We start from the raw sequence: 24,195 nt of genomic DNA on the forward strand, positions 1-24,195 counted from the left end.
GAAAGCTCGGTGAGGTGTGGGAGGTACATAGTTCATCTTGCAATAGACCCTAAGTGGAGTAGAATCGTGAGTTGTTATCATATCTTAAACAGCTAATTATTACACTTCCTCTTTTAATTCTTATGAAATGAAATGAATTTATTGTGTATTTGTATTGTGTAGTGTTTGTTCTTCTTTTTATATTATTTAAAGATCTTCATTCATAGCCGTTTGAGTGTGAAGTGGGACCATTGTATCTTGATAAATGTGACATTCCTGTGTCGTGACAAAGATCTGTTGTTAACAACTAAACACTGTTGTTGTTGATAGATAACTAACGATTCATCCATTAAGAATCTACGTGTAGTCGACCAACGAAACAAATTGCTTGGAATCAATCAGTTTTAGGTTGATTGAAAAAGAAAACTATTGACTAAACTATTGAGAAATTTCTGTGAAATGTAGATTTTGCAATGGAGAATTCGTTCTCAAAAATTCGATTTTCTGATAAACCTGGTAATAAGTTCTTTCAATAAGAGAATTAATTAGGTATATTTATTCACATCACATCACTAATTTAAGAGCCACGCTCTTGTCGGTGTATCATTCTCCATGCTACTTTTTAGGGAAAATAGGGTAGTGGTTGCCCTCTTGCCTTCCGCCCCGCAGTACTCTGTCTGACGCGAGTGGGATGGCGCCCAGAGTAGTCTATTTCAAAGCGGTACTAGGACTCTAGATTCTATATATTTATTGCATCTTCGCATTTCTCGGGAATGTGAGGTTTGTCATTGTGTTTTCCTTCAAAGGCTGTGCACGTGATAATTATTTATCATTAAGTCGGATTCAGTGGTTCTAAACCGTAAGTTCGTAAAAAAATATTTTATTTGTATTTAACGTTTGACATAAATCTTTTTTTTTTTTTTGTGTGTGAGTGGTTGATTGAGGGTAGGCCTGTTGCCCAGTGGAACGTATATAGGCTGTTTGTTTGTAATGTTAACGTTTGCCAATAACTTATATGGTGGTTGTGTAAAGAAGTTTGAAGTGGGTAAGTAAGTCGTAACAGGCTATTATTATTTATTAGCCACGAGTTAAACTTATTAAATTTTAATTATATAGTTGCGGCACATTTCACCCGATTTCGCATACAACGTGTTATCTATGATTCACACATATTCACGTGCCCATCGTTCTGTTTCTGGCGCCATACTAACATTATTAGCAAAGTGTATATTATGTGTTTACCGACTCGTCAGCGTACACGCTTCATATTCCAAAATTAAAACAGGCGGGAAGTGGCGTGACATCGCTTGGCCAACCGGCGCGCGCGCCGCCCGGCTAGTGCGACGACCTCTACACCGCGTAACAATCGATCGATTCTCCGCATCGAACGTTACGTTCTGTAGCTGGCGGTTCGCTGTTTGAATTCCGAGGGTTATCAGCAAACATGAGTCATTTCTCTTTATAATTCTTTTGTTTATTATTCTCTTGTCGTCTTATCCTAGGGTCTTCCGTTTCTAACCTTGATTACTGTCCTCGGTTTGTGCCTTCATTATATTGTGCATGTACCTATGTCACACCCCGGACACTTCATACAAACAACCTCGTTTTACACAGACACTACACATTGATATTATCGTACACGCACATCTGTGTGTGTGACGTCAGACACCATACGATTCAAGTCTAAACTATATTCGAGAGGGGGTGAGGTAAACCTAGCTCTAGACGCTGGTGGGGAACGGGGAGTTGCTGTTCTATACGTAGTATTATTCCTTATTCTATGCCTATGTGTGAGCGGGCTATGTACATCCTACCATCAATGAGCAGTTGAGCTTAGGTTTTCCCTCTTCAATCTGATCACGTATAGGTTAGGCATCCAAGTTTTTTATGGCTGATTCTTGATAGCGATCGTCCGGATGAAATTGCTTAAGAGCAATAAGACCGCCCATTTGTTTTGCAAAATGTTTTGTAAGTGTTTGTATGTTTTGTTTGTGTGCAATAAAGTATATTTGATTTGATTATAGTATAAATACCCTGATTCACTGAGGGTTTGTCGTCAATACGAATTTAATTACATTTTGGATTTTCTAAACTAAACCTAAACTGTAGACCGCTGAAGAAGCAATTTTTTTTTGACGTGAGTCATAAGTATTGTTGGTTTTTGACAAATGGGAAGCGCTGAGGGCTCTCTCCAGATGCGCTCATCTCAGAACTAGAAGACAAAGTATAAAAATAACGAATTTCATAAATATGTATAGGTACAAAATGTAAAATATGTCACAAATATCTTGCCGTTATTCACACGTCTCCCAGAGCCACTAGTCCTGAGAAGACATCCAACTTTTACCACCGAACCTTCTAACGAACATAGAACGAACTGCAACAGATTAGCCTGACATAACATTAGGAAAGAATTTACAACATTGTGCACTCTACACGTGACAAAGACCGCGGCCAAAACGTGCGAAAGCAAGGCGACAGCGTCATAGTGCGTATTTTGAACATCTCACACTCCAACATCCACACCTTCTCAATGGATATAAATAGTATGACGATCGTCCTCATGAGACTGTTTAGGGACGCTTGACTCCAGTAAAATCCATGCAAATTAAAGAGACACCTCGCATCGAAGTGTTGCGTACTAGTAACGTGGCAAGATAGTTCGTTCGTGATGAGAACTTTGAGGGATGATTCAGACCATTATTCTGATTTGATATCAAGTGGAATTTTCCGTCGCAAAAGTATGGACCTGAAAATTATTTAAAAAAATACAAAAAAATTCATGAATTTTCCGACTGGAAATTCCACTTGATACCAACTGAGAATCATAGTTCGAATCATCCCCCTCCATACTTACTTGTATGGCTATCTGTATGTACTTGCACGGGGTGTTAGTAACATCGTAACGAATATTGAGAGGGACGATTCAGCTCATTATTTTGAGTTAATATCAAGTGAAATTTTCCACCGCAAAAAAAAGTACAGAATTAAAAATAATTAAAAAATACTAAATAAAAATCATGAATTTAGCGACGGAAAATTCCACTTGATAATTACTCAGAATCATCCTCTCCTGTATATTTTAACATACCTACTTCGAAGCGGTACCACACCCCGGACACTTTTTTTTTGCCTTTGATGGGTTTGCTCTTGGCCCCTGACTTGCCTGAAGGCCTAAGATGGAGCGAGTTCGCCCAGAAGGTGTCTATTCACTCTGGCATTGAAAGGACCCGGGTTACCTGCATTCGGAAATAGAGAAGACGGCAGAGAATTCCAGTCGCTAGCAGTGCGCATATAATATTCTATGGCGGTAATATAACTGAAATATTTGGCCAGACTATTACGCACGCGCGCGATTTCAAGTTTTGGCATTACGGCCAGTTGCTATAAGCAATAATCGTTAGTCAAAGGGCACATATTTTCCCTTTAGTCATCCCAATGGGGGCCACATTGAAGCAATCCATCTAAAACAGCAATATTGCCCTCTTACTTTTATGCGAATGTCAAATAGCAATATCGCATTTCTTGTCGCGGTTTTTACATATCCCCACGCACACGTCAATGTAGTTTTTATATACAGGGTGTTAGTGACATCGTAACGAAAAAAAAAATGGAACGCCTATTTTATTGTACTAAAAATGATGGTGGGTGTTTTTCTTGTCGCAAATGTTTAATTAAGATTTTCAATTTTTACTGTGCCGCAATGTAAGTCGAACAACGCGCCACACAGACGCTAAACTTACGCGCGGCTACGTTACGCGTGCGTGATACGATGTTGATATCTAGGTAGGAGTTTTCATTCTCTTGTATTTAGATGCTTAGTGGTTCAACGTTTAAAAATGTTGTTTGTTGAAGTAGAACACCTACTGCCACGATTTTTCACGCACGGTACCTACCTACCAGTTATTAAAACGTTCCTAACTTATTAACAATAAAAACCCTACTCTTGCCTTACCTTAATTGTTATTCCTTCGGATGAAGTACCTAGGTAGGTACCCTAGAACATGTCACGTCACGTAGGTATGCAACATCGCGTTTCCTCCGCGGTAGGTAGGTATCACACGCACTCACAAACACAACACCTTGCTCTTTAATAAACATCAACAATCTTCCATACTTTTGCGCAGTAAATGGTCTATGATCTATCATCATAGTCGACACTACTCATTTACAGAATGAAACAAACACTCACAAACACGAAAAAAATATCCTCGAAAAACATCACGCGATTCGGGTCAAGCTTAGTATTCGACTGAGCGGAAGCGCGCGGCGGCGCGGCGTTAGCGCAAAGCATCAAAGGCGCCGACTAAGGGCGCCGACGACGCACCGGCCGCGGCCGAGTCGAGCCGACGACTAGAGAGAGAGAGAGAAGTATGTTTATGGTGCAAGTGACAGAGAAAGAAATAGTATCTGTTCGTATGCCTACTTTATTGGCGAGCGTTGCCCTTGACCCGTGCGCCGGCTATTCACCTGCGCATAGCTGAAGTTGTAGATACGTTATTATTATTATTGATGACATTGATAAAATTTAATAATTAGTAATTTTTATTTGTTTATTTTAAATGTGCGTTCTATGCAGCTTAAAACAAAATATGGGACTGAAAAAAATCTAATTTTTTTATGAATTTGGCGACAGGAAACTTCACTTGATACCTATCAACTCAAAGAAATACCTAGTATCTGTTCGTAATGCCTACTTTATTGGCGCGCGTTGCCCTTGATCCGTGAGGCTATTCACGTCCGAGTATCCATCAAGACAGATCAAACAAGCCCTAACTCGGAGGTCTTGCGTCCCAGGATCCTTTAATTATGTCTTAGAACCTTCTTGGCCTATGTGGTCCAGTGGTTGAGCGATGGGATGCGGAGGATCCGGGTTCGTATTCCGGTGGGGACATATCACAAAAATCTGTTTATAAGGCCTTTGGTTGGGACGTTACAGGCTGATCACCTGATTGTCCGAAAGTAAAATGATCCGTGCTTCGGAAGGTACGTTAAGTCGTTGCTCCCGTCTACTAGGTACTTATGTAAGCACGTAGCCGTTACATGAATATTGTACACAGAACAGGATAGGTTTAATTAGTTCTTTACTGATGATTTAACAATGAGATTTAAAACCACGAATAACTTAGTACTTAGTACCTCGGTACCAACATGTAACAAGAAAAATAAGATCACTCCTCTCGGACAATTTTTTTCTTTGAACATGCCGACATTGCCTACGCGGCGGAGTTGCCGAACTATCGATAGGTAGATTATCAATTGTTGAACTTGAAAATTGTCTAAACTATCGAAAGTAGTGATAGTACATTTAGATCGATACTAGCGATAGTACCGATAGGTCTTGCTTTGTAATAATAATGGGTATTGAACTATTGATCTAAAAGATCTATCGATAGGTACCTACTATTGGTTTTTTTTAACTAGGTATCGATAGAATATCGATAGGCAACACTCTGGCGGAGTGTCCGCCCAATTCTAGACGCGATCTCGCTCGATTTTTGTGTAGCGAGGTTTTGCGTAGGTACTTACATACTAAGTTGGTGGATGGTTGACATAGTAGGTAACTAATTACCTAATCTGTGGTGGTTGTGTTAGTTGGTTGTTAGTTATTCTAATGACAACAAAGAATACAATTATTTACTGTTTCAACTGTTTTAGGTAGATAATGGCCCCGATTCCTATGAGTAAATGAATGAATAACCCGGTTGAATCAAAAAGGTATCTCGCTGGTATGCAAACCGTTTGACGTGTGCTGTCAACTTAATTCTGTCGGTTGTTTTAGATTTCTGCTTAAAATTGACGTGTATTCCATAAATTTTATGCCTGTTGATTATCCGTCCATTTAAGAATAAGAATAAAATAAATTTATAAATTTACGATAGACAGAGAAAGAAATAGGATCGGTTCGTAGTGCCTACTTTGTAGGCCGCGCCGCCGCCGCGCCGCCGCCGGCGTGCGGCGCGGAGCGCGCGGAGCGGGGCGTGCGGAGCGGGGCGCGCGGCTCGGTGCGTGTGGCCGTTGACCCGTTCGAGCAGCTGTTGTCTCCATTACATCGAAAATTTTCGATAATTTGTCATTATTGTTTTTTTTATTGAAATTTGGGTTCTATGCAGCTAAAAACACAATATGGAATTGAAAATAATTAAAAACAAAACTCAAAATTTCATGAATTTTGCGACGGAAAATTCCACTAGATATTAACTCAGAATCATGGTCTGAATCATCCCTCTCAGTATTCGTTACGATGTCACTAACACCCAGTATATATGGCTTCGCTATGCACTTAGCCAAATACAAGAAGTTAAAGTTAGGGAATCGTGGATATGGTAAGGAAATACGGTAATAAAATGAAGGGAAACAGGATTGGAATTTGGGATATTCTAGCTAGGTATATACATTATACATGTTATTTACAATTACATAAAAATCAAATCAATATAATTTATTTGCATCAAATGTGTGTTTGCATAGTTTGTCTGTTTTGGAACCGTGCCCCTGACTATGACAGTAGTGAATACTAGTGATGTAATAACTAACGGGACTTTTTATTTTTTTTATTAGCACCGGCAATGTGAACTCTACAGCCAAGAAATAAAGAGCGGATGTAAACGCTATTGAAAGTAGTCAATGAATATTATTTTTGTACAGCTATAGAAAACTTTTCGGTGTCGTGATTGTTAATAGAATGAGTGAGTTAACTTTTTATTGTACACATATTTGTTTACAAGGCTTACAAGTAATAGAGAAAAAAAATTAAAAGATTTAAAAGATTTTTCTTATTATAGCACTCATCCACAAGCATGGAGTTTCTCTAAGAAACTCAGAAAGATAAAAAAATCTGACTCGGACTGGACTTGAACCCGCAGCTTTGTCGAGCCGGGACGAGCGTATTAGATTTATTTGTGGATTAAAATAAAATTAATATAATAATACATACAGTCAAATCTTACAGCAAATCCTAATACATACAGTCGAATATAATATATTTTATGTTCTTGAATAGATAGAGTGTATGTATGTATCTATGCTACATTTTTAGTAATTTAATTAAAGTTATAAACGAAAATCTTCATTTGTGATTAATTACTACTATTTTTAAATTTATATATACTTATTTTTAAATTCATGAACCGTAAAGATAAGCTAAATTATTTAACCCAAACGCATTTTTTTCACTGTCACTCAAATAATTTCCATTGTAAGTTTTTGTCATATCTACAGATTTTTTGACAATAATTTTAACATATTTTAGCATAGTTACAGCGAATCTATTTCACATCCGTGAGACCAACACAAAATAATAATTATCTATTATTTCATGAAAATATTAATATTGTGACGTTATAAGTTATTTATATCTAACACAATGGCCTGAGAATGTTAAAGCTAGTAAATACTAGTTACTATGTGCGAATTTGGGTCTTTTTCACAAGCTTTTCGCACATGTTATTTATTTTAATTTTACGAGTATTTTAAATATTTTTTATGACATAAATGTTTAACACAATAGCTTGAGAACTTGACTAGTTAGTTACTTACGAGCACTATGTATCTATTAATCCGCACTGGGCCCGCGTGATGGTTTAAGGCCCGATCTCCCTATCCCATAGGGAAGGCCCGTGCCCCAGCAGTGGGGACGTTAATGGGCTGATGATGATGATGACTATGTATCTGCGAATCTCGGAATTTTTCACAAGTTTTGCGCACATGTTTTGTCTTTTAAACATATTTTACACGTGACCTATGACAAACGTAATTTAATTAAAATATATATTTTGTGTCTTTTGTATTAATGTATACCGCTAACGCGAAAGAGACATATCATTCGTCTCTTTCGCTCATGATGACGTACTATTTTTCTGTCCTGTCTACTTTCTAATCATGCTACGTTTGTTGAACCATAATTCCGGTATTAGGACAACGGTCTTTGATCGATTTGCTTGTTTATTATTAGCATGAAGACCTCTTTTATCTTTCTATATCCGTATAGAATGGTGTGACGGCTACTGGCGACCTCAATACCTATCGGAAGGATTGGCTAGAGTTCGCTTAGGACCGGGAGAAGTGGAAGAGAAGAGGAGAGGCCTTTGCCCAGCAATGTTATGTTGCTGTGGTGTCCCTATATAATAAATGTTTCTTTCTTTCTTTATATCATTAGGCTAAATGCGACCTTAACGATGTGATGGCAGACATCCTGACCACCAAACCATCCCGAGTTCGATTCGCACCCGGGTCAAGACCATTGGTGTTGCTCCACCAATTATGCTCCACTAATAATGTTAGGAATCTGAAAGTCTTTGAATCGCCCCTTATTTAGTAACGGCCAACTTGGCACCAAGGTGAATCACAATTTGGACCAAAGTATTTTGTATTCCGAGAGTGATTCACACGTTTGCAAAGGCGTTGAATGTATCCTTTTGGACGTATCAAGATATTGTAGTTTAGTTTTTGAAAGGAAATTCTTGCGTACTATTTCTCATGTTCAATTTTGATTAATAAAACCTTTTCGTGTGTATGTGTATGAGGTGTCGTTAGTTAGATTTTCCGTTTTCACTGCTCGGCAGTTTCACATTTGGACCAAATCATAGGATGTCCTCCACCTTTCTTGCTATTTATCTAAGCGATGATGATTCAAACTTCCCAGTTCGTATAACTACAGTAGTTATATAAACTGGGAAGAATCAGGGGCTAAACACAGATAAACTTTCAGCTTTTTTTAAATAATAAAAGCCAGGAGTTCGCTGGTTCTTACAATATAATACATTACCTACATCATCATCATCCCCCTAGCATTATCCCGTTTTTTCACAGGGTCCGCTTACCTAACCTAAAGATTTCACAGGTTCGGTTTTTTACAGAAGCGACTGCCTATCTGACTTCTCAACCTGTGAAGGAAAAACTAGCCCCATACATGTTAAGTCACATACCTCCGAAAATGCATTTCTAGGGAATGCGGGATTCCTCGTGTGTTCCTTCACCGCTGAGCACGTGATAATCATTTATGATCCAAACATGAATTCGAAAACAAATTCGACAATAATTTGTTTGGGCCTGTGCTGGATTCGACGTCAGAGGCAAGCGTTCTACCAACTGGGCTACCACGGCTCCAAAAAACAAAAAAGAATTCTGTTTTTGTGTAACAATTTTTTTTGTAATATAATAAAAAAAAGGAAGTGTAATGTCATCCAGGGAACCTAATGTTCGTACGTTGTAATGTTCTTCATCTCGAACAATATGAATAATCCAACCATTTCCTTGGTTCCAGGAGTCATGGCAGGACCCGAAGACACCGGACACGGGGTCCGTGATCAACATCCTGGACATCGGCAGACAGACATTCGCCAACGGCGGCGTGGTGTCCAGGTACCTGTGTGATCTGGCGCAATGCCTCAACCTCATCAAGTACGACTACAAGGATATTGTCCCAGAGGTGAGTAATGAGTATCGTCTTTGAGGAGTTGGTGCTGATTCCTGCAGACACCATAACATAAGCTCACGACTATATCCAAATTGGGGTAGTCAGGTGTGAAGTCGCAAAATGAACTAAATAAGTATTCACACCTCACCGACGTTTCTGATAGACCAACGTGATAATTGGTGAGCCGTATATAGTGGTCAATCCAGCTGGGTTAGTGAAATTGCACTTAAGATAAATTAGCGACTCATTGGTGCAAGTCCGGTACCGGGGTTCGAACCGACGCTCCCCGATTGAGAAACCAGCCGGTGTACCACAGGGTCACAGTGACAGACACCAATTTAGTTTTCATTTAGTTGACAATTCTAAAACTAGCTTTTTCTCTGTCTTGCGCTCGTGGTAAGGGAAGGACGGAACTATTTTTAGAAGTTTTGTCTGCCAGAATCGACACCATTATTGTTAAATCAAAATGTGCCAAAACTACGATAAATTTAAAAATATGGTGGCACTGAAATTCGTAAGGCAGTTTTTCTTAAAGTTTGGTATCGATTCTAAATCTAAATGACTTGGCTGGATCACCTCAACACCAGAGGGGTTAAAATGGCCACATCGAAGTAATTCATCTAAAAAAGCAATATTGCTATTTGACATTTGTTTACATTACGCACTTACTATTATATGCGCAAATGTTACGAGTTCAGAAAGACACTTTTTAAGTCACAAGAAGTAGATAGTTTTATCGACATGTCGAACTCAAGTTTATCTACAGATACTAGAATGTAAGAGGAGATTTTTACCTGCCAACGAAATCAGCATCTTTGAATCTATATACATAAGCCACTGTTTCCTTGATAATAATACGTTTTACCTTGTCTCACTTACCTAAATGCATAAAAAGATCTATATTTCCAGGTGGTAAAAGACGAACGGTTTCAAAAGGCGATAGAAGAAACAACCCAGGAGGAGCTGAGGAAGGCGGCGCAGACTGAAGAGGGTGGCGGGGAAGCGGGGAGTGCGGCGCGGTACCCGGCTGTGAGGCAGAGAGTGCAGGCGCGCGCCATGCGGGTGCTGCGCGACATCAGCTCGGCGATGTCCAACAACGTGCTCAAGTGAGTTCCATACACGGATACGTCTACGAACTCTCATCATCATCATCTCCCAAGAGTTATCCCGTTTTAACAGTGTCCGCTAACAACCTCCGTAGCCCAGTGGTTGAGCGTTGCACTCACGATCCGGACGTCTCAGGTTCGAATCCCGGTGGGGACACACCACAAAAATTACTTTGTTATCCCTAGTTTGCTTGATGTCAGGGTTACTATTGAGCCGCCAAAGGCCCCTGACATGGCTCAAGTACATCAACTACTAACTTACATCAGTAAGTAGTAACCGGGACCAACGGCTTAACGTGCCTTCCGAAGCACGGATCATATTACTTTCGGACAATCGGGTGATCAGCCTGTAATGTCCTAACCAAACCAGGGATCACAAAGTGATTTTCGTGATATGTCCCCGTGATATTTGAACCCGGGACCTCCGGGTCGTGAGCCCAACGCTCAATCAAACCATTGGACCACGGAGTCCGATCGCACCCACATCTATACATATATTGAGTAATTAAGTGTTTAAGTTTTAGATTATGCGAAAACAGATCTGTCTTTGTCTCAGGTTAGGTTAGACACTTTGCACCTACCTACCTACTTATTAATCTTGTCTTTGTTATTTTGCATGCTGTGTTTACTTGTAATTATTCTTTACACTTAGCTTGATATACAGTTGATGTTACCCTAAGAAAAAACTGTGTAAGATGACTGTAAACCTCTCTCTCTCTCTCTCTCCTTGGCATTTATTATTCCCATCTGATGGTGGGGTCTGCCTTCTTCGTACTTCTCTTCCACTTCGCTCTATCGGACGTGTCGTTCTCGGACACATTGCACATGCATAGGTCTTTTTTGACCACATCCGCCCAGCTTGTGTTTGGTCGTCCTCTTGGTCTAAGCCCTGGTATGTTTAGATTGGCTGTAACGTTACCCACATAATCTGGAGGTCTGTAGGTAAACCAACATAAGTTCCTATTTAATTTATTTATGACATTGTTTTTTAGACTATAAGTTCTTTCTTGTTTATTTAGTACGTAATGTCTCGTGTTATGTTATTGTTTCCAATTTTTTCATTAATGTTTAATAATTTGTTCGAAAATAAGAATAATTATGAATGTTGAACACATTTTTAATTTTATAACGTATTTTTTTATGATTGCTATATATTTAAGATGTTGTCGAATTGGGACTCTACCTGTAATGAACACATTGTATGAGCATGTAAGAATTTAATAAATAAATAAATAAAATAAATAAATAAATAAAATAAATAAATAAATAAAATAAATAAATAAATAAAATAAATAAATAAATAAAATAAATAAATAAATAAAATAAATAAATGAATAAAATAAATAAATGTAAGGGGCGTTTGGGTTGCGGTTAATTAAAACGTTCTTAATCACTTTCAGTACGGTTATATAATTATAATAATAAAAGAACACAGGGGTAAAACAATACACAACGTGAAAATCGGTCTCTAGGTTTACAACACGGATTAACGTACGCGAGCGCGGCTGATCCCGAGGATGGCGTCGGGCGAACTGGCTAGCGGCGATAGGCGCAGGATTGGCCGGCCGCGAGCGGGTGCGAACGAGATAGACGTTCGGGAATACACGGGATAGCTAGCGCAGTGGAGCGAACGGAATGGCTATGCGATTATACACGGTAGTGCGAATGTGACAGATAGACATTAGACTACACCATAGTGTTACATGCTCCCCCTTTTGACCAAGTCAGTGCCCTCACGACAGGTCAAACCCACAAACGATATCAACAACATATCACGATATCAACAACAATAAACGATAACAACAGCATAAACGATAACAACAACATAACAGCGATAACAGTAACAACAACCATCTATGCAACCTTACGAGGACGGCCTCGCCTCCTCTTAGATGCTACTGGTACAGCGTGATCGTCCCCAGAACGCGAGTGGTAACAACGTAAACCTACGTAGTGACACTTCCCAATAACCTCGTTGGGCGGCTCACAGTGGGTCAGTCGATAAGTGGTCGAGCTAGACTTCTGCGACACTCGATAAGATCCATCTCGCTTGGGTACGAACTTCGAGCTGGAATGTTGACTATCGCTGCTAGGAGCGGAGGTCTTCGACAACACCAGATCCCCTGGTCCGTAAACCTCTCCCTCATGTCGAGTCGTATCCCTGGCTTCCTTCTTGGCGGGCGTGGGTCGGTAGGGTGGCACTGCGATAGGCGAGCGATGACAAATCTCTATAGAGTGCCCCTCGAACGACGAAGGCCCTCCCCCTTCTCTGTAGATGTCTTCATACCCCTGCAGCGACCCAGCAAGACTGGTCTGCTGCGACGGTGACAGCGTCGTCCCCTCATCTGCTCGCAGCACATCAGTGGCAGCGGCGTACCCAACGAAGTTACGGGAAGCCTCAGTTCGTAACGGGTGAATGACTTTTGGGCGATCAGCTGTGAACCAGGAGTTACGTCCGATATCGATAACAATACGAGCTTTTCGTAAAAAATCGATGCCTAACAAAGTGTCGTTACCAACGGCGTCCGGAAAAATAACGAAGGTGTTAGATATAACTGAACCTTCAAGTTTAACATTCACGTCCGCGAGTTGAACATCCATGTTGCGCAAAGTACCGTCGGCGAGTTTGACTGTCATGACGTCACTACGAAAGGAGTGGTTGTTCCTTTGGAGTAAGGCGTAAAGAGTCGAGCCTGCAACACTACGTTTCGCTGCGGTATCAGCCAATCCCGTTCCGCGTTGACCATAAACCTCGATAGGTAAAATGGGGCGTCCTCCGAGATCAGCATCGCTCATGGAATAAGACACATTACTTTTAAAATCATTACAATATGCATACAACGTGTTATCATTTTTATCACAAACATGTCCGACATGTGACGTGTTAACAAGAGACACGTTGTCCAGCAATGGGTTAGTTCCATATTTGTTAATAGGCAAACATTTATCGATAGGTACAAAAACATGACGAGATAGACGTTCGGGAATACACGGGATAGCTAGCGCAGTGGAGCGAACGGAATGGCTATGCGATTATACACGGTAGTGCGAATGTGACAGATAGACATTAGACTACACCATAGTGTTACATAAATAAATAAAATAAATAACCCGATGTGGTGTCCACCAGACTGGTCGCGTGGTTGTGCCACAAGGCGATCCGCCGCGTGGCGGGCGGCGGCTGCGGCACCCGCAGCGCCTGCATCGAGCGCCTCCGCCGCGCCAAGGCCGCGGGCCTCCCGCTCGTGTTCGTGCCTCTGCACCGCTCGCACTTCGACTACATACTGGTGACGTTCACGTTGTACCTCACCGGGCTCAGACCGCCGCTGGTGGCCGCCGGAGACAACATGCGGATACCTTTCTTTGGGTAAGTCATCATCATCATTATCAGCCGTACGACACCCACTGCTGGGCATAGGCCTCCCCCAGGGATCTCCACGACGATCGGTCCTGCGCTGCCCTTTTGTTGTTTGATATTTGGATCAGATACATACAGAACTATGTTGCTACCTACATTCATCATCATCAGCCCATTAACGTCCCCACTGCTGGGGCACGGGCCTTCCCTATGGATGGATAGGGAGATCGGGCCTTAAACCATCACGCGGGCCCAGTGCGGATTGATGGTTATTAACGACTGCTAATGCAGCCGGGACCAACGGCTTAACGTGCCTTCCGAAGCACGCAGTATTGGGACGTATAAAGGCTGTTTATGTTATCAAATCAAATATACTTTATTATACACAACATACAAAACAAATTTACACAAATGGACGATAGATACAGCACAATCTGGCGGCCTTATTGCTAAGCAGCAATTTCTTCCAGGCAACTAGTGGAAAGGAAACATTTATTACAATTTGGTGCAGGGCAGTGCAACATCTTGTATAAAATTATAAAATACTAACATTAAAAAAAACAAATAAAAAAAATAAAGAATAAAAATAAAATAGAAATATATGAATACAAATATAAATACATACATACATATATCCATTTATATCAGACGTATATATTATAATATGATGATGATGATGTTATAATAATAAAATAATAAAACACTTTATTGCACACAAATTTACAAAACATTTACAGTATAAATTTATTCAACTTATTTAACTTTTTTTTATGTGTTAAATGATAAATGAATCCCTGTTACTCATAGTGTTTGTTCTGTTCCAGTTGGTTCCTGCGCGGGTGTGGTGCGTTCTACATCAGGCGGCGGGTGGACGGCTCCGAGTACCACGGCGACCCCGTCTACAAGTCCGCTTTGAGGTACTTGGCCTGTATGAAGGTGTACAATCATGAGCAACATAATGTACCCACTTTAGGACTCTGTCGCACTAACATATTTGACATTTAGTGAGACTTACAGTTCAATTTGTCAAAAAGTTAATGTGACATGGTACCAAAGTGTATACATATTAATGCTCGTGGCCGTAGACAGAGGTGTCATCACCCTAGCATTATCCCGATTTTCACAGGATCCGCTTACCTCTTCAGTCGCATAATGTACCTTTCGCAAAATGCACCCCATGCATAAAGCGTACCATTCTCACAATGCACCTTTCTCAAAAAGTTATGTAAATAGTATAAGTTCTATCCCTCAAAATAAGATGTTATGGTTGTTAAAATAAAAAACAATGTCTGTCGTACAGTGTCGTAATTACGCCCATAACATAACATAAACATATATGCTCATAACATAAAAAACAATATCTGTCGTAATTACGCCCATTTTGACTAAATTCGATCTTGACACGCCCGTGGCTTAGGGGCCGTCCTTTAATCATGTGATGTTTTTTTGGCATTTTTAACACCCCCCCCCCCCTGGTGATAAATGGTGAGGTTCAAGACCCCCCTCCCCCTATCCTATATCACGTGTATTTTTAGTACCTACCAAAATAATTGCACGAAACGCCGCTTTTCAGTTCAGTATCGCGCGTTTGCCGAAAAAATAAATACTCGTGATATATTACTACACCCCCCCCCCCCTCAGCCCCTTATGATATTTCGTGATTTTTTCATGGACCCCTCCCCCCTGTCGCGCCGCGCATGATTAATGGACGGCCCCTTAGTGACAAGATGCGCCGTGGACGCTTTTTTGCAGAGATTGTTAATCATTGGTTGTTATAAACTTTGTTGTTCTTCCAGGGCATACATCCTGAACAGTTTAGCAGCTAACAATAATCTGGAATTCTTCATCGAAGGTGGACGAACGCGCACTGGAAAACCGCAGCCGCCTAAAGGTAAACATACATAAATATAAACACCCTATATATGACCCAATGCTGGGCATAGACCCTAAGGTAAATAACATCCAAGTGTAATAGGCTAGATGACCAAACAGATAATTTAATCGGAGCTTATGTGAACATACCGAATTCTTTATGACGTCACCAATATATATATAATACAGTATATATACAGCTAGCCATACAAGTACGCATGGGTGTTAGTGACAACGTAACGAATACTGAGGGCGATGATTCAGACCATGATTCTGAGTTGATATCAAGTGGAATATCCTGTCGGAAAATTCATGAAAATTTTTGAGGTTTCCGTTCTATACTTTTGCGACGGAAAATTCCACTTGATATCAACACAGAACCATGGCCTAAATCATATCTCAAAGTTTTCGTTACGACGTCACTAACACCCAAACAAATAGCAAACGTATAGTTAAGAATGTTACGTAAATCGTCTATAATTCTTATGGTGTTATAATAAAATATAAATATAAATGATTGTTAACACGCTTACTTTGGATGGATCAGATCAAGTTGTGAAAGGTAAAAAATCACTCATCAATCACTTCGCCATTATTATTTTTTTACCTATATTTCACATACAAAATGGCTTAATCATCATCACCAGACCATTAACGTCCCCACTGCTGGGGCACGGGCCTTCCCTATGGATGGATAGGGAGATCGGGCCTTAACGAATAAACAAAAAACATGACGAAAAAAATGTAAGAAATAAAATGTTGCACCTTAACAAGAACATTAGGCCAATTCAGTATGCTCGCCATTTAATTCAGCGATGCGGATTTTTTAGATTTAATTTACCTAATTTTATGAACGTTATGAGATAAGTTTCTTTCGCGCAGGGCCTGGGACAGAAATGACCAGTGTCCTTTATTAATTAAAAAAAATCGTATATAGATCAATCTACACAGCCCTAATCATAGGCCTGGCTTCTTGTAGGACCATTTAAGATAAACATTTCCATCGTATCATACATACGTGTAACGGTTTTGTCATCGCACGCGAGAATTGCTCGCAGATGGTAGATTTTTTCCCACTTACTTGACACTTATCTTTTTTTATTTTATTTTGTCCTTTTATTTATTGAGGAGCTCGGTGGCGCAGCGGTAAATGCGCTCGGTCTGCGATTGTTGAAGTTAAGCAACTTTCGCAAAGGCCGGTCATAGGATGGGTGACCACAAAAAAAAAGTTTTCATCTCGAGCTCCTCCGTGCTTCGGAAGGCACGTTAAGCCGTTGGTCCCGGCTGCATTAGCAGTCGTTAATAACCATCATTCCGCACTGGGCCCGCGTGATGGTTTAAGGCCCGTTCTCCCTATCCATCCATAGGGAAGGCCTGTGCCCCAGCAGTGGGGACGTTAATAGGCTGATGATGATGATTCTTTTATTCTTACATTATTATTATTTATTCCAGCGGGAATCCTGTCAGTGATATTGGAGGCATACCTAGAGGGCACCATAGACGACGCCCTGCTGGTACCGGTTACACTCAACTACGACCGCCTTGTCGACGGCAGCTTCGTGAGGGAACAGCTTGGGATGCCCAAACAGGTAACATATATATTTCGGAAGGACATCGCATTACTAGAGAGAGTCCAAAGAAGAGCAACAAAGATGGTGACAGTCCTGCGTAATGTTGAATATGAGCTTCGACTATCTACACTTGGTTTAACCACCTTGGAGTATCGTAGGCAACGTGAAGATCTCATTGAAACGTTTAAAATTCTTAAGGGCCGTCCATTAATCATGTGATGTTTTTTTTTTTGGCATTTTTAACCCGGGTTGATGAGGTTGGACATCATCTCACAACCCACACGATGGAAGAAGACCGAGTGATTATTTTTCATATTTATTTTATCTATTTTATGTATTGCACCATCCCGCCCCATATCGACTTCTTTCACCCTAAGGTTGCCTGGCAGGAATTGCTCTCTAGCTGTAAGGCTGCCTTATTGTGCTTATTTTATCCGTTTGCACCTGTCCTATGTACCTATTAATCGTGAAATAAAATACTACAGATTGATTGATTGTGGTCGGATGCGATCATATTTTCAAAAGAAAAGAATTTAATCTTCTTCTTCTATCGTGTAGGTTGTGAGGTGGAGAACCAACCCCATCAACCCTGGTCAGGGTTACTATTCAGCCGCCAAAGGCCCCTGACATGACTCATGTAACGACTACGTACTTACATCAGTAAGTAGTAACCGGGATCAACGGCTTAACGTGCCTTCCGAAGCACGGATCATCTTACTTTTTGGACAATCAGGTGATCAGCCTGTAATGTCCTAACCAAACTAGGGATCACAAAGTGATTTTTGTGATATGTCCCCACCGGGATTCGAACCCGGGACCTCCGGATCGTGAGCCCAACGCTCAACCACTAGACCACGGAGGCCGTTTTATAAAAAACGAAGAATTTAATAATAACGTATTTTGTTTTATTTATAGATGGAGACTTTCTGGTCAGCCCTGCGAGGCATCTGGAGGACTTTGAACACTAACCACGGCAGTATACGGGTCGATTTCAACCAGCCGATCTCATTGAAAGTAAGTTTAACTACTCATGAATTGTTGATGGGAAAAAAATGCGGTGTTTATGTAATTGACAGCCAAGTGTAGTGGTAAATACTATTATTTATTTATTTATTAGGTTTGCCAACAGACAAAAACACTTTTACACGTAACTTAACCTATATACAAATACTGGACTAGTGCTCGTCCAATTAACTAATTAATTATTATTAATTACTATCTCGCGGTCCCGCATCCAACGGCTTCCCGCGACCTTCACCAGATCGTCGGTCCACCTTGTAGCGGGCCTACCCACTGAGCGTCGTCCGACACGTGGTCGCCATTCCGTGGTGCGGGCAGCGCGGGACCGATCGTCGTGGAGATCCTTGGGGGAGGCGTATGCCCAGCAGTGGGCGTTGTACGGCTGATGATGATGAATTACTATCTCAAATGTTGTTTAGTTTCTATATGATTACTTAATTATTTCTTAACTATACTTATAATTTGGTATTTAAACAGTTTGATCAATAGTATTTTTGTCAATTTTGATACAAATTACTAAACTTTATCCGATCAAACTTTTGATCAAATTACCGTTGTGATTTTATTTGTCACTTGTCAATAGATTTTTACTGATATGGAACAATCATTCGTCGCTAATGTCGCTAACTGGCGTAACTGAAATTTTTGGCGAATCTGTTTTGTATCTTTATGCTATTGTCAATAAGACAGTAAGAAAAAAAATGCAGATACGTCAGTTTACAAAGTCAGCCACGAATTGTTTCGAACAATTGAACGTGATATTTTATCCAATATATATTTTTTGGTTGTACAGAGTAGTATTATTTCAAAGCCGTACTAGGACTCCTGTCCTCCGCCTCTGAATAGTAGTGACAGTTACTTCTGCCCTCTGTCAGGTTCCAGGTTACAGTCGCTGTGACTCGCATCTTCCGTTATGCATTGCCACTCGCACTCGGGTGAGACAGAGTACTGCGGGGCGGGACGCAAGAGAGAACCCACTGCCCCAGTTTTCCCTAAAAAGTAGCATGGAGAATGCTACACCGACTAGAGCGTGGTATAGGCGTCCTTCAAATAAAAACACTTTGCACTGTTTAGTTATGTCATTATTTACTCAAGAAGATTAAACTATCAAAAATAAAGAATTATATCAGTGAATAACAAATGAACAACAAAAATTATGGCGAGCAGTAGCGAGCGGGCGGGCGGACATGCTTATTTGGCGCGCAATTAGCATCAATAGGTGGCGCGTTTATTTTACTCGCTATAGTGGCTCTTTAATTTGTGGTGATGATTTTTTTAGGGACACACACCCACGCCCGATTGTGTGTATAGTACATATTATACACCTCTGCCTACCCGTTCAGGGATACAGGCGTGATGTTATGTTACACGATATGCTTCTTTTTTAGGAGCTGGTGACGTCATTCCAAAAGTACAACTACCTCAAGGCGCCGATCGAGCGGACGTTGACCCCGCCGAACAACAACCTCGCAGTGAACCTGGACAGACAGATCCTATACAACCACAGCCATTCGAGTCTATACGGAGCTGACGTCAGCACCGACCACAAGATGATGGTCGAGGCCATCGGCAGACATCTTGTTTACGGTGAGTTTGTTGACCACAAGATGGCGGACGGAATTTAACTTATCTTTTAAAGCGTCTTTTGTGCTTACGAAAAGAGAGCCATGACAACTGCGCAAGAAATGGTAGAGAATATAAATGTGTTTCTTTAATTTAACAACAATAGGTTAGTTTCCAATTAATTACGTTTTACTAAACGTCATAGCGTGTGTAAAAACTTGAACAAATTAAATATAGAAAAAAGAAAATGTTTTTCTTTAGCCCAGTCTTTCTTTAGTACTTAATCAGAATTTTTATAATTTATGTTTGACCGTAGTATAAGGAATAATACGTACATATAGAACTGTAACTCTCCGCTCCCCACCAGCGTCTGAGCTAGGTTTGCGCGTGTACGAAACGTCAGTGTGTGTTGTCTGTGTAAAACGAGGTAGTTTATATGAAGTGTCCGGGGTGTGCTTTGACTTAAGACACTACGCAATTTTTGAGATCATTTCCTGCGACAGACGCGGCCCAAGCGACGGCGCTGATGTGTACGAACGTGGTGTCGTACGTGCTGCTGACGGAGGAGCGCGCGGGCTGCGGCGTGCGCCAGCTGGGCGCCCGCGTGGCCGCCCGCGCCGCCGCGCTCAGCGGGGCGGGCAGGGACCTGTACGCCGGGGACGCCGGCACCGTGCTCAAGCACGCCGTGAGTGCACACCTATTTATATTCATCTATTGCATGTCAGGCTTCCGTGGCCTCACCATCCGGAGGTCCCGGGTTAAAAACCCGTTGGGAACACACCACGAAACTCACTTTGTGATCCTTAGTTTGGTTATAGGACATTACAGGCTGATCACCTGATTGTCGGAAAGAAAGATGATCCGTGCTTCGGAAGTCACGTTAAGCCGTTGGTCCCGGTTACTATTTACTAATGTAAGTTAGTAGTCGTTACATGAGCCATCTTAGGGGCCTTTGGCGGCTCAACCCACACGATAGAAGAAGAACAAGGCTTGATCCACTCTTGGTGGTTATACTAGCCTCATAGTATACAGCGTTTAACGATAATCAAACCAGTTTCAAGATCAATATTATGGCACTACTCCATGCTATTCAGATTGTTATGCATCGAAACTTCCGTATGGAGCAAAACTTCCAAAGCTTTTCGCCGGTCGCAAGTTATAACGCGTTTCCGTACGAATTTTCGTCATGCGTTTACATAACATAACATAAATAGCCTATATACGTCCCACTGCTGGGCACAGGCCTCCTCTCAATCAACCGGAGAGGGTATGGAGCATACTCCACCACGCTGCTCCGCTGCGGGTTGGTGGAGGTGTTTCTACGGGTAATAGCCGGGACCAACGGCTTAACGGTTTACGTCATGCATTTAATGTGTGTATATTTTAATGTTGTAAATGTATATGTGTGTCGTAGGTTTTACCTAAATAAACTTTTTTTTTTATGGATACAAACACTAAGGCCTAATCGTGTAACTCAATTTCTATCTTAACCCTTTCGATGCTGCGAAAGTATATGATCGAAGTTTATTCTCATGTTATTATTAGACATATAGGTTATATTCTCGTTTATTAATATAATGGATGTTGTGCCAGTTGGACATGCTGGGCCGCGGGCTGGTCCGGCGCGAGGGCAGCGGCGACAGGCAGCAGGTGCGCGGCGTGCTGTCCATCGCGGGTGCGCTGGAGCTGTCGTACTACGCCAACGCCGTCGTGGCGCACTACGCCGCGCCCGCCATACTCGGTGAGGCGCCCGTGTGCTGCATCTTCTAGTCTTCTCTCGTGTCGACGCCCTGAGCCGAGGTTCCCGCCCAACTGGGCACCCTCGGGCCTGTTGTCTTAAATGTTGTACGGTCACGAGCATTAATATGTATACACTTTGGTACCATGTCACATTAACTTTTTTGACAAATTGAACTGTAAGTCTCACTAAATGTCAAATATGTTAGTGCGACAGAGTCCTAAAGTGGGCACCTTATATTGCTCATGACTGTACCGGGTGAGAGCACTGAGCGCTCCTCATTTGTTTCCCAAGTAGTTAATGCCATTTGCGTCAAATCTACAATAATTCACAAAAAACCGAGCTTTCTATTAGGTCAACGTGATAGGTGGTGAGCCGTATCGCTGTCTGTAATGGTCGAACCAACTGTGTTAGTTTTTTTTTATATAATATAGAGGGCAAACGAGCAAACGGGTCGCCTGATGGTAAGCAAATACCGTCGCCCATAGACACCCGCAATACAACTGCCGTGTTTAACAAAACTTACAAGTCTACACGTTCACAAGCTACAAGTTACTCACAAGTACGTGTAAATTACGTTTATCAAAAAAAGAGTCTGCCGCATCCGTCACACAATGAAGCCCGGCTATGCCACCTGGGAACCGGTGTAGAGGGCACTCGTTCACTTGACTTGGTTAGGGGAGCTTAAGCTGGATATATGATCCATGCAGGATATTTTATTTTTGTCTGCCATACGCAATAATAATCAAAAAACTCGTAGACGGATTGTAAAATATACTTGTGAAATAAATATTGACACTTGTAACATGTAACAATTTACATGTGTAGTTTTGATAAACACATTCTAGTAATAATAAAAAAAAATACAAGAATATTTCTTGTAGTACAGGGCTTGTAAGTTTTCATAAACAGGGCACTGGATGGCACAAGTGCTGGCGTTTAGTGTGTTTAATTTATCCTTTTTTTATCACAGCAACGGCCCTAGAAAGCATACTAACCCAGCCGGACGCGGACCAGGAAATAGTTCGCCACTCTGAACTAATGGAAGCTGCCCTGCAGCTGTGCAATGTGGTGAGCCAGGAGTTCATCCTGTGCCCGCCCTGCCACCGCATCGAGGAGCGCATGCTGGACGCCGTCGACACCCTAATCAATGACCGGGTCATTGAAAGAGTACAGGTGAGGCCAGCAATCACATTGACAGCCTAGTTTTTCTATCGTGTGGGTTGTGAGGTCGATTACCAACCCCATCAACCCTGGTGTCAGGGTTATTATTGAGCCGCCGTAAGGCCCTGACATGACTCATGTAACGACTACGTACTTACATCTATAGTATCTCATTTGACTGGGTTGTCAAGCAGCGCAATTAGTTTTCTTTTTTATTTGCAGGAAGAGGAAGGCATAGCGGAGCAGCAATGGGCGCGGCGGTTCGCTAAGACCTTGGAGCTGGATGATGATGATGAGATGCCGGACCCCACCAGGAACATCAAGTATAAGGTCTGCAAACAACCTGAAGCGTTGGCTGAACGGTGAGTTACTTTGTCATCTGCCCTTATCCCACTCTAGGGGTGGTATTAATAAACTAATGATTCTGATAATCTCAGCTTCGAGACTGCCCTCAAGATCATGTCAAAGTGACAGTTCTTATATAAAAACAGGGACTTGAGCATGATCCTGAAGACAGTCTCAGCTGAGATTAGTTTATTAGTACCACCCTAAGTGGGGTTGGCACTACATGTATTCCTCATCCATCCATATCTGTCAGTCGTCATCTGAGTACTCACACCTTTCACACACATATCCTACTTCACACAATCCATCTAAAAAAAAAAATATTTATTTTTCAAAATTGGCTAACAAAGTTAGCGCTTTTTGAACGTCAAACAAAATTTAAGTACATATTATGTAACTAGCTGTAAAACTACTACCACATCGGAATCTGTATCGCTGAGGGAAAGACGTGGCCAGAAAACCCCCTAGCACAGGGCCCTAGTCCTACTGTTTCATGTTTTCCTTTCTTTTCTTTTTTTTTTCTCTATCTAATCTTTCTTGGGTCGTCCCCTACCCATCCACATTCATACTCATAACTTTCCTCGTTATATGTCATAATAATATAACGAGTTACTTTACACGTCACATTTCAAATTGAAAAAACGAACAGAACAACGAATTTCTTTTTCTAAAATTACATCAACTGACTACTTAAACTTACGCCTCTAGCCCTTAATGGAGTTGGCTGAAACAAAGAAAAAACAAATTTAAGCGGAAAGCTTGTAAATATAAAAAGAAATAAAAAAAAATGTGCTTGCACTTTGAAATTGGAATACAAAATATCGTTATCGGTTTTTTAAATCTATCTAACTTTTTTATCTTCGATTTGACAGTTTTACTTTTTTTAGTGGTCAACTTACAACAAGGGAGTGTTTCAGACGGCTGTCTTTTATCTTTTTCTTTTGAACTTTCCCTGTATATATATTTTCGTTTTACTTCGATTTGTCAGTTTATTTTTTTTAGTCGTTAACTTACTTAAACAAGGGCGTGTTTCAGACGCTCCTCTTTTATCTTTTTCTTTT

The 24,195-nt window shown here is 41.1% G+C and overlaps 1 protein-coding gene across 5 annotated transcripts in view; it reads left to right on the forward strand.

Moving 5' to 3' along the window:
- Window positions 1-24,195, forward strand: part of LOC126377013 (glycerol-3-phosphate acyltransferase 1, mitochondrial) — a 79,006-nt gene that overhangs the window by 50,965 nt on the left and 3,846 nt on the right. For all 5 annotated transcript variants that reach the window (XM_050024606.1, XM_050024601.1, XM_050024603.1 and 2 more), the window contains 12 exons: window positions 9,245-9,409; window positions 10,307-10,503; window positions 13,634-13,870; window positions 14,686-14,778; window positions 15,658-15,752; window positions 17,186-17,322; window positions 18,220-18,318; window positions 19,713-19,911; window positions 20,391-20,572; window positions 21,481-21,628; window positions 22,599-22,801; window positions 23,012-23,151. In XM_050024606.1, the coding sequence (XP_049880563.1) occupies window positions 9,245-9,409; window positions 10,307-10,503; window positions 13,634-13,870; window positions 14,686-14,778; window positions 15,658-15,752; window positions 17,186-17,322; window positions 18,220-18,318; window positions 19,713-19,911; window positions 20,391-20,572; window positions 21,481-21,628; window positions 22,599-22,801; window positions 23,012-23,151 (1,895 nt within the window). The remainder of the gene's footprint in view (window positions 1-9,244; window positions 9,410-10,306; window positions 10,504-13,633; window positions 13,871-14,685; window positions 14,779-15,657; window positions 15,753-17,185; window positions 17,323-18,219; window positions 18,319-19,712; window positions 19,912-20,390; window positions 20,573-21,480; window positions 21,629-22,598; window positions 22,802-23,011; window positions 23,152-24,195) is intronic.

This window comes from Pectinophora gossypiella, chromosome 22 (assembly GCF_024362695.1).
Source record: "Pectinophora gossypiella chromosome 22, ilPecGoss1.1, whole genome shotgun sequence".
NCBI lineage: Eukaryota > Metazoa > Arthropoda > Insecta > Lepidoptera > Gelechiidae > Pectinophora > Pectinophora gossypiella.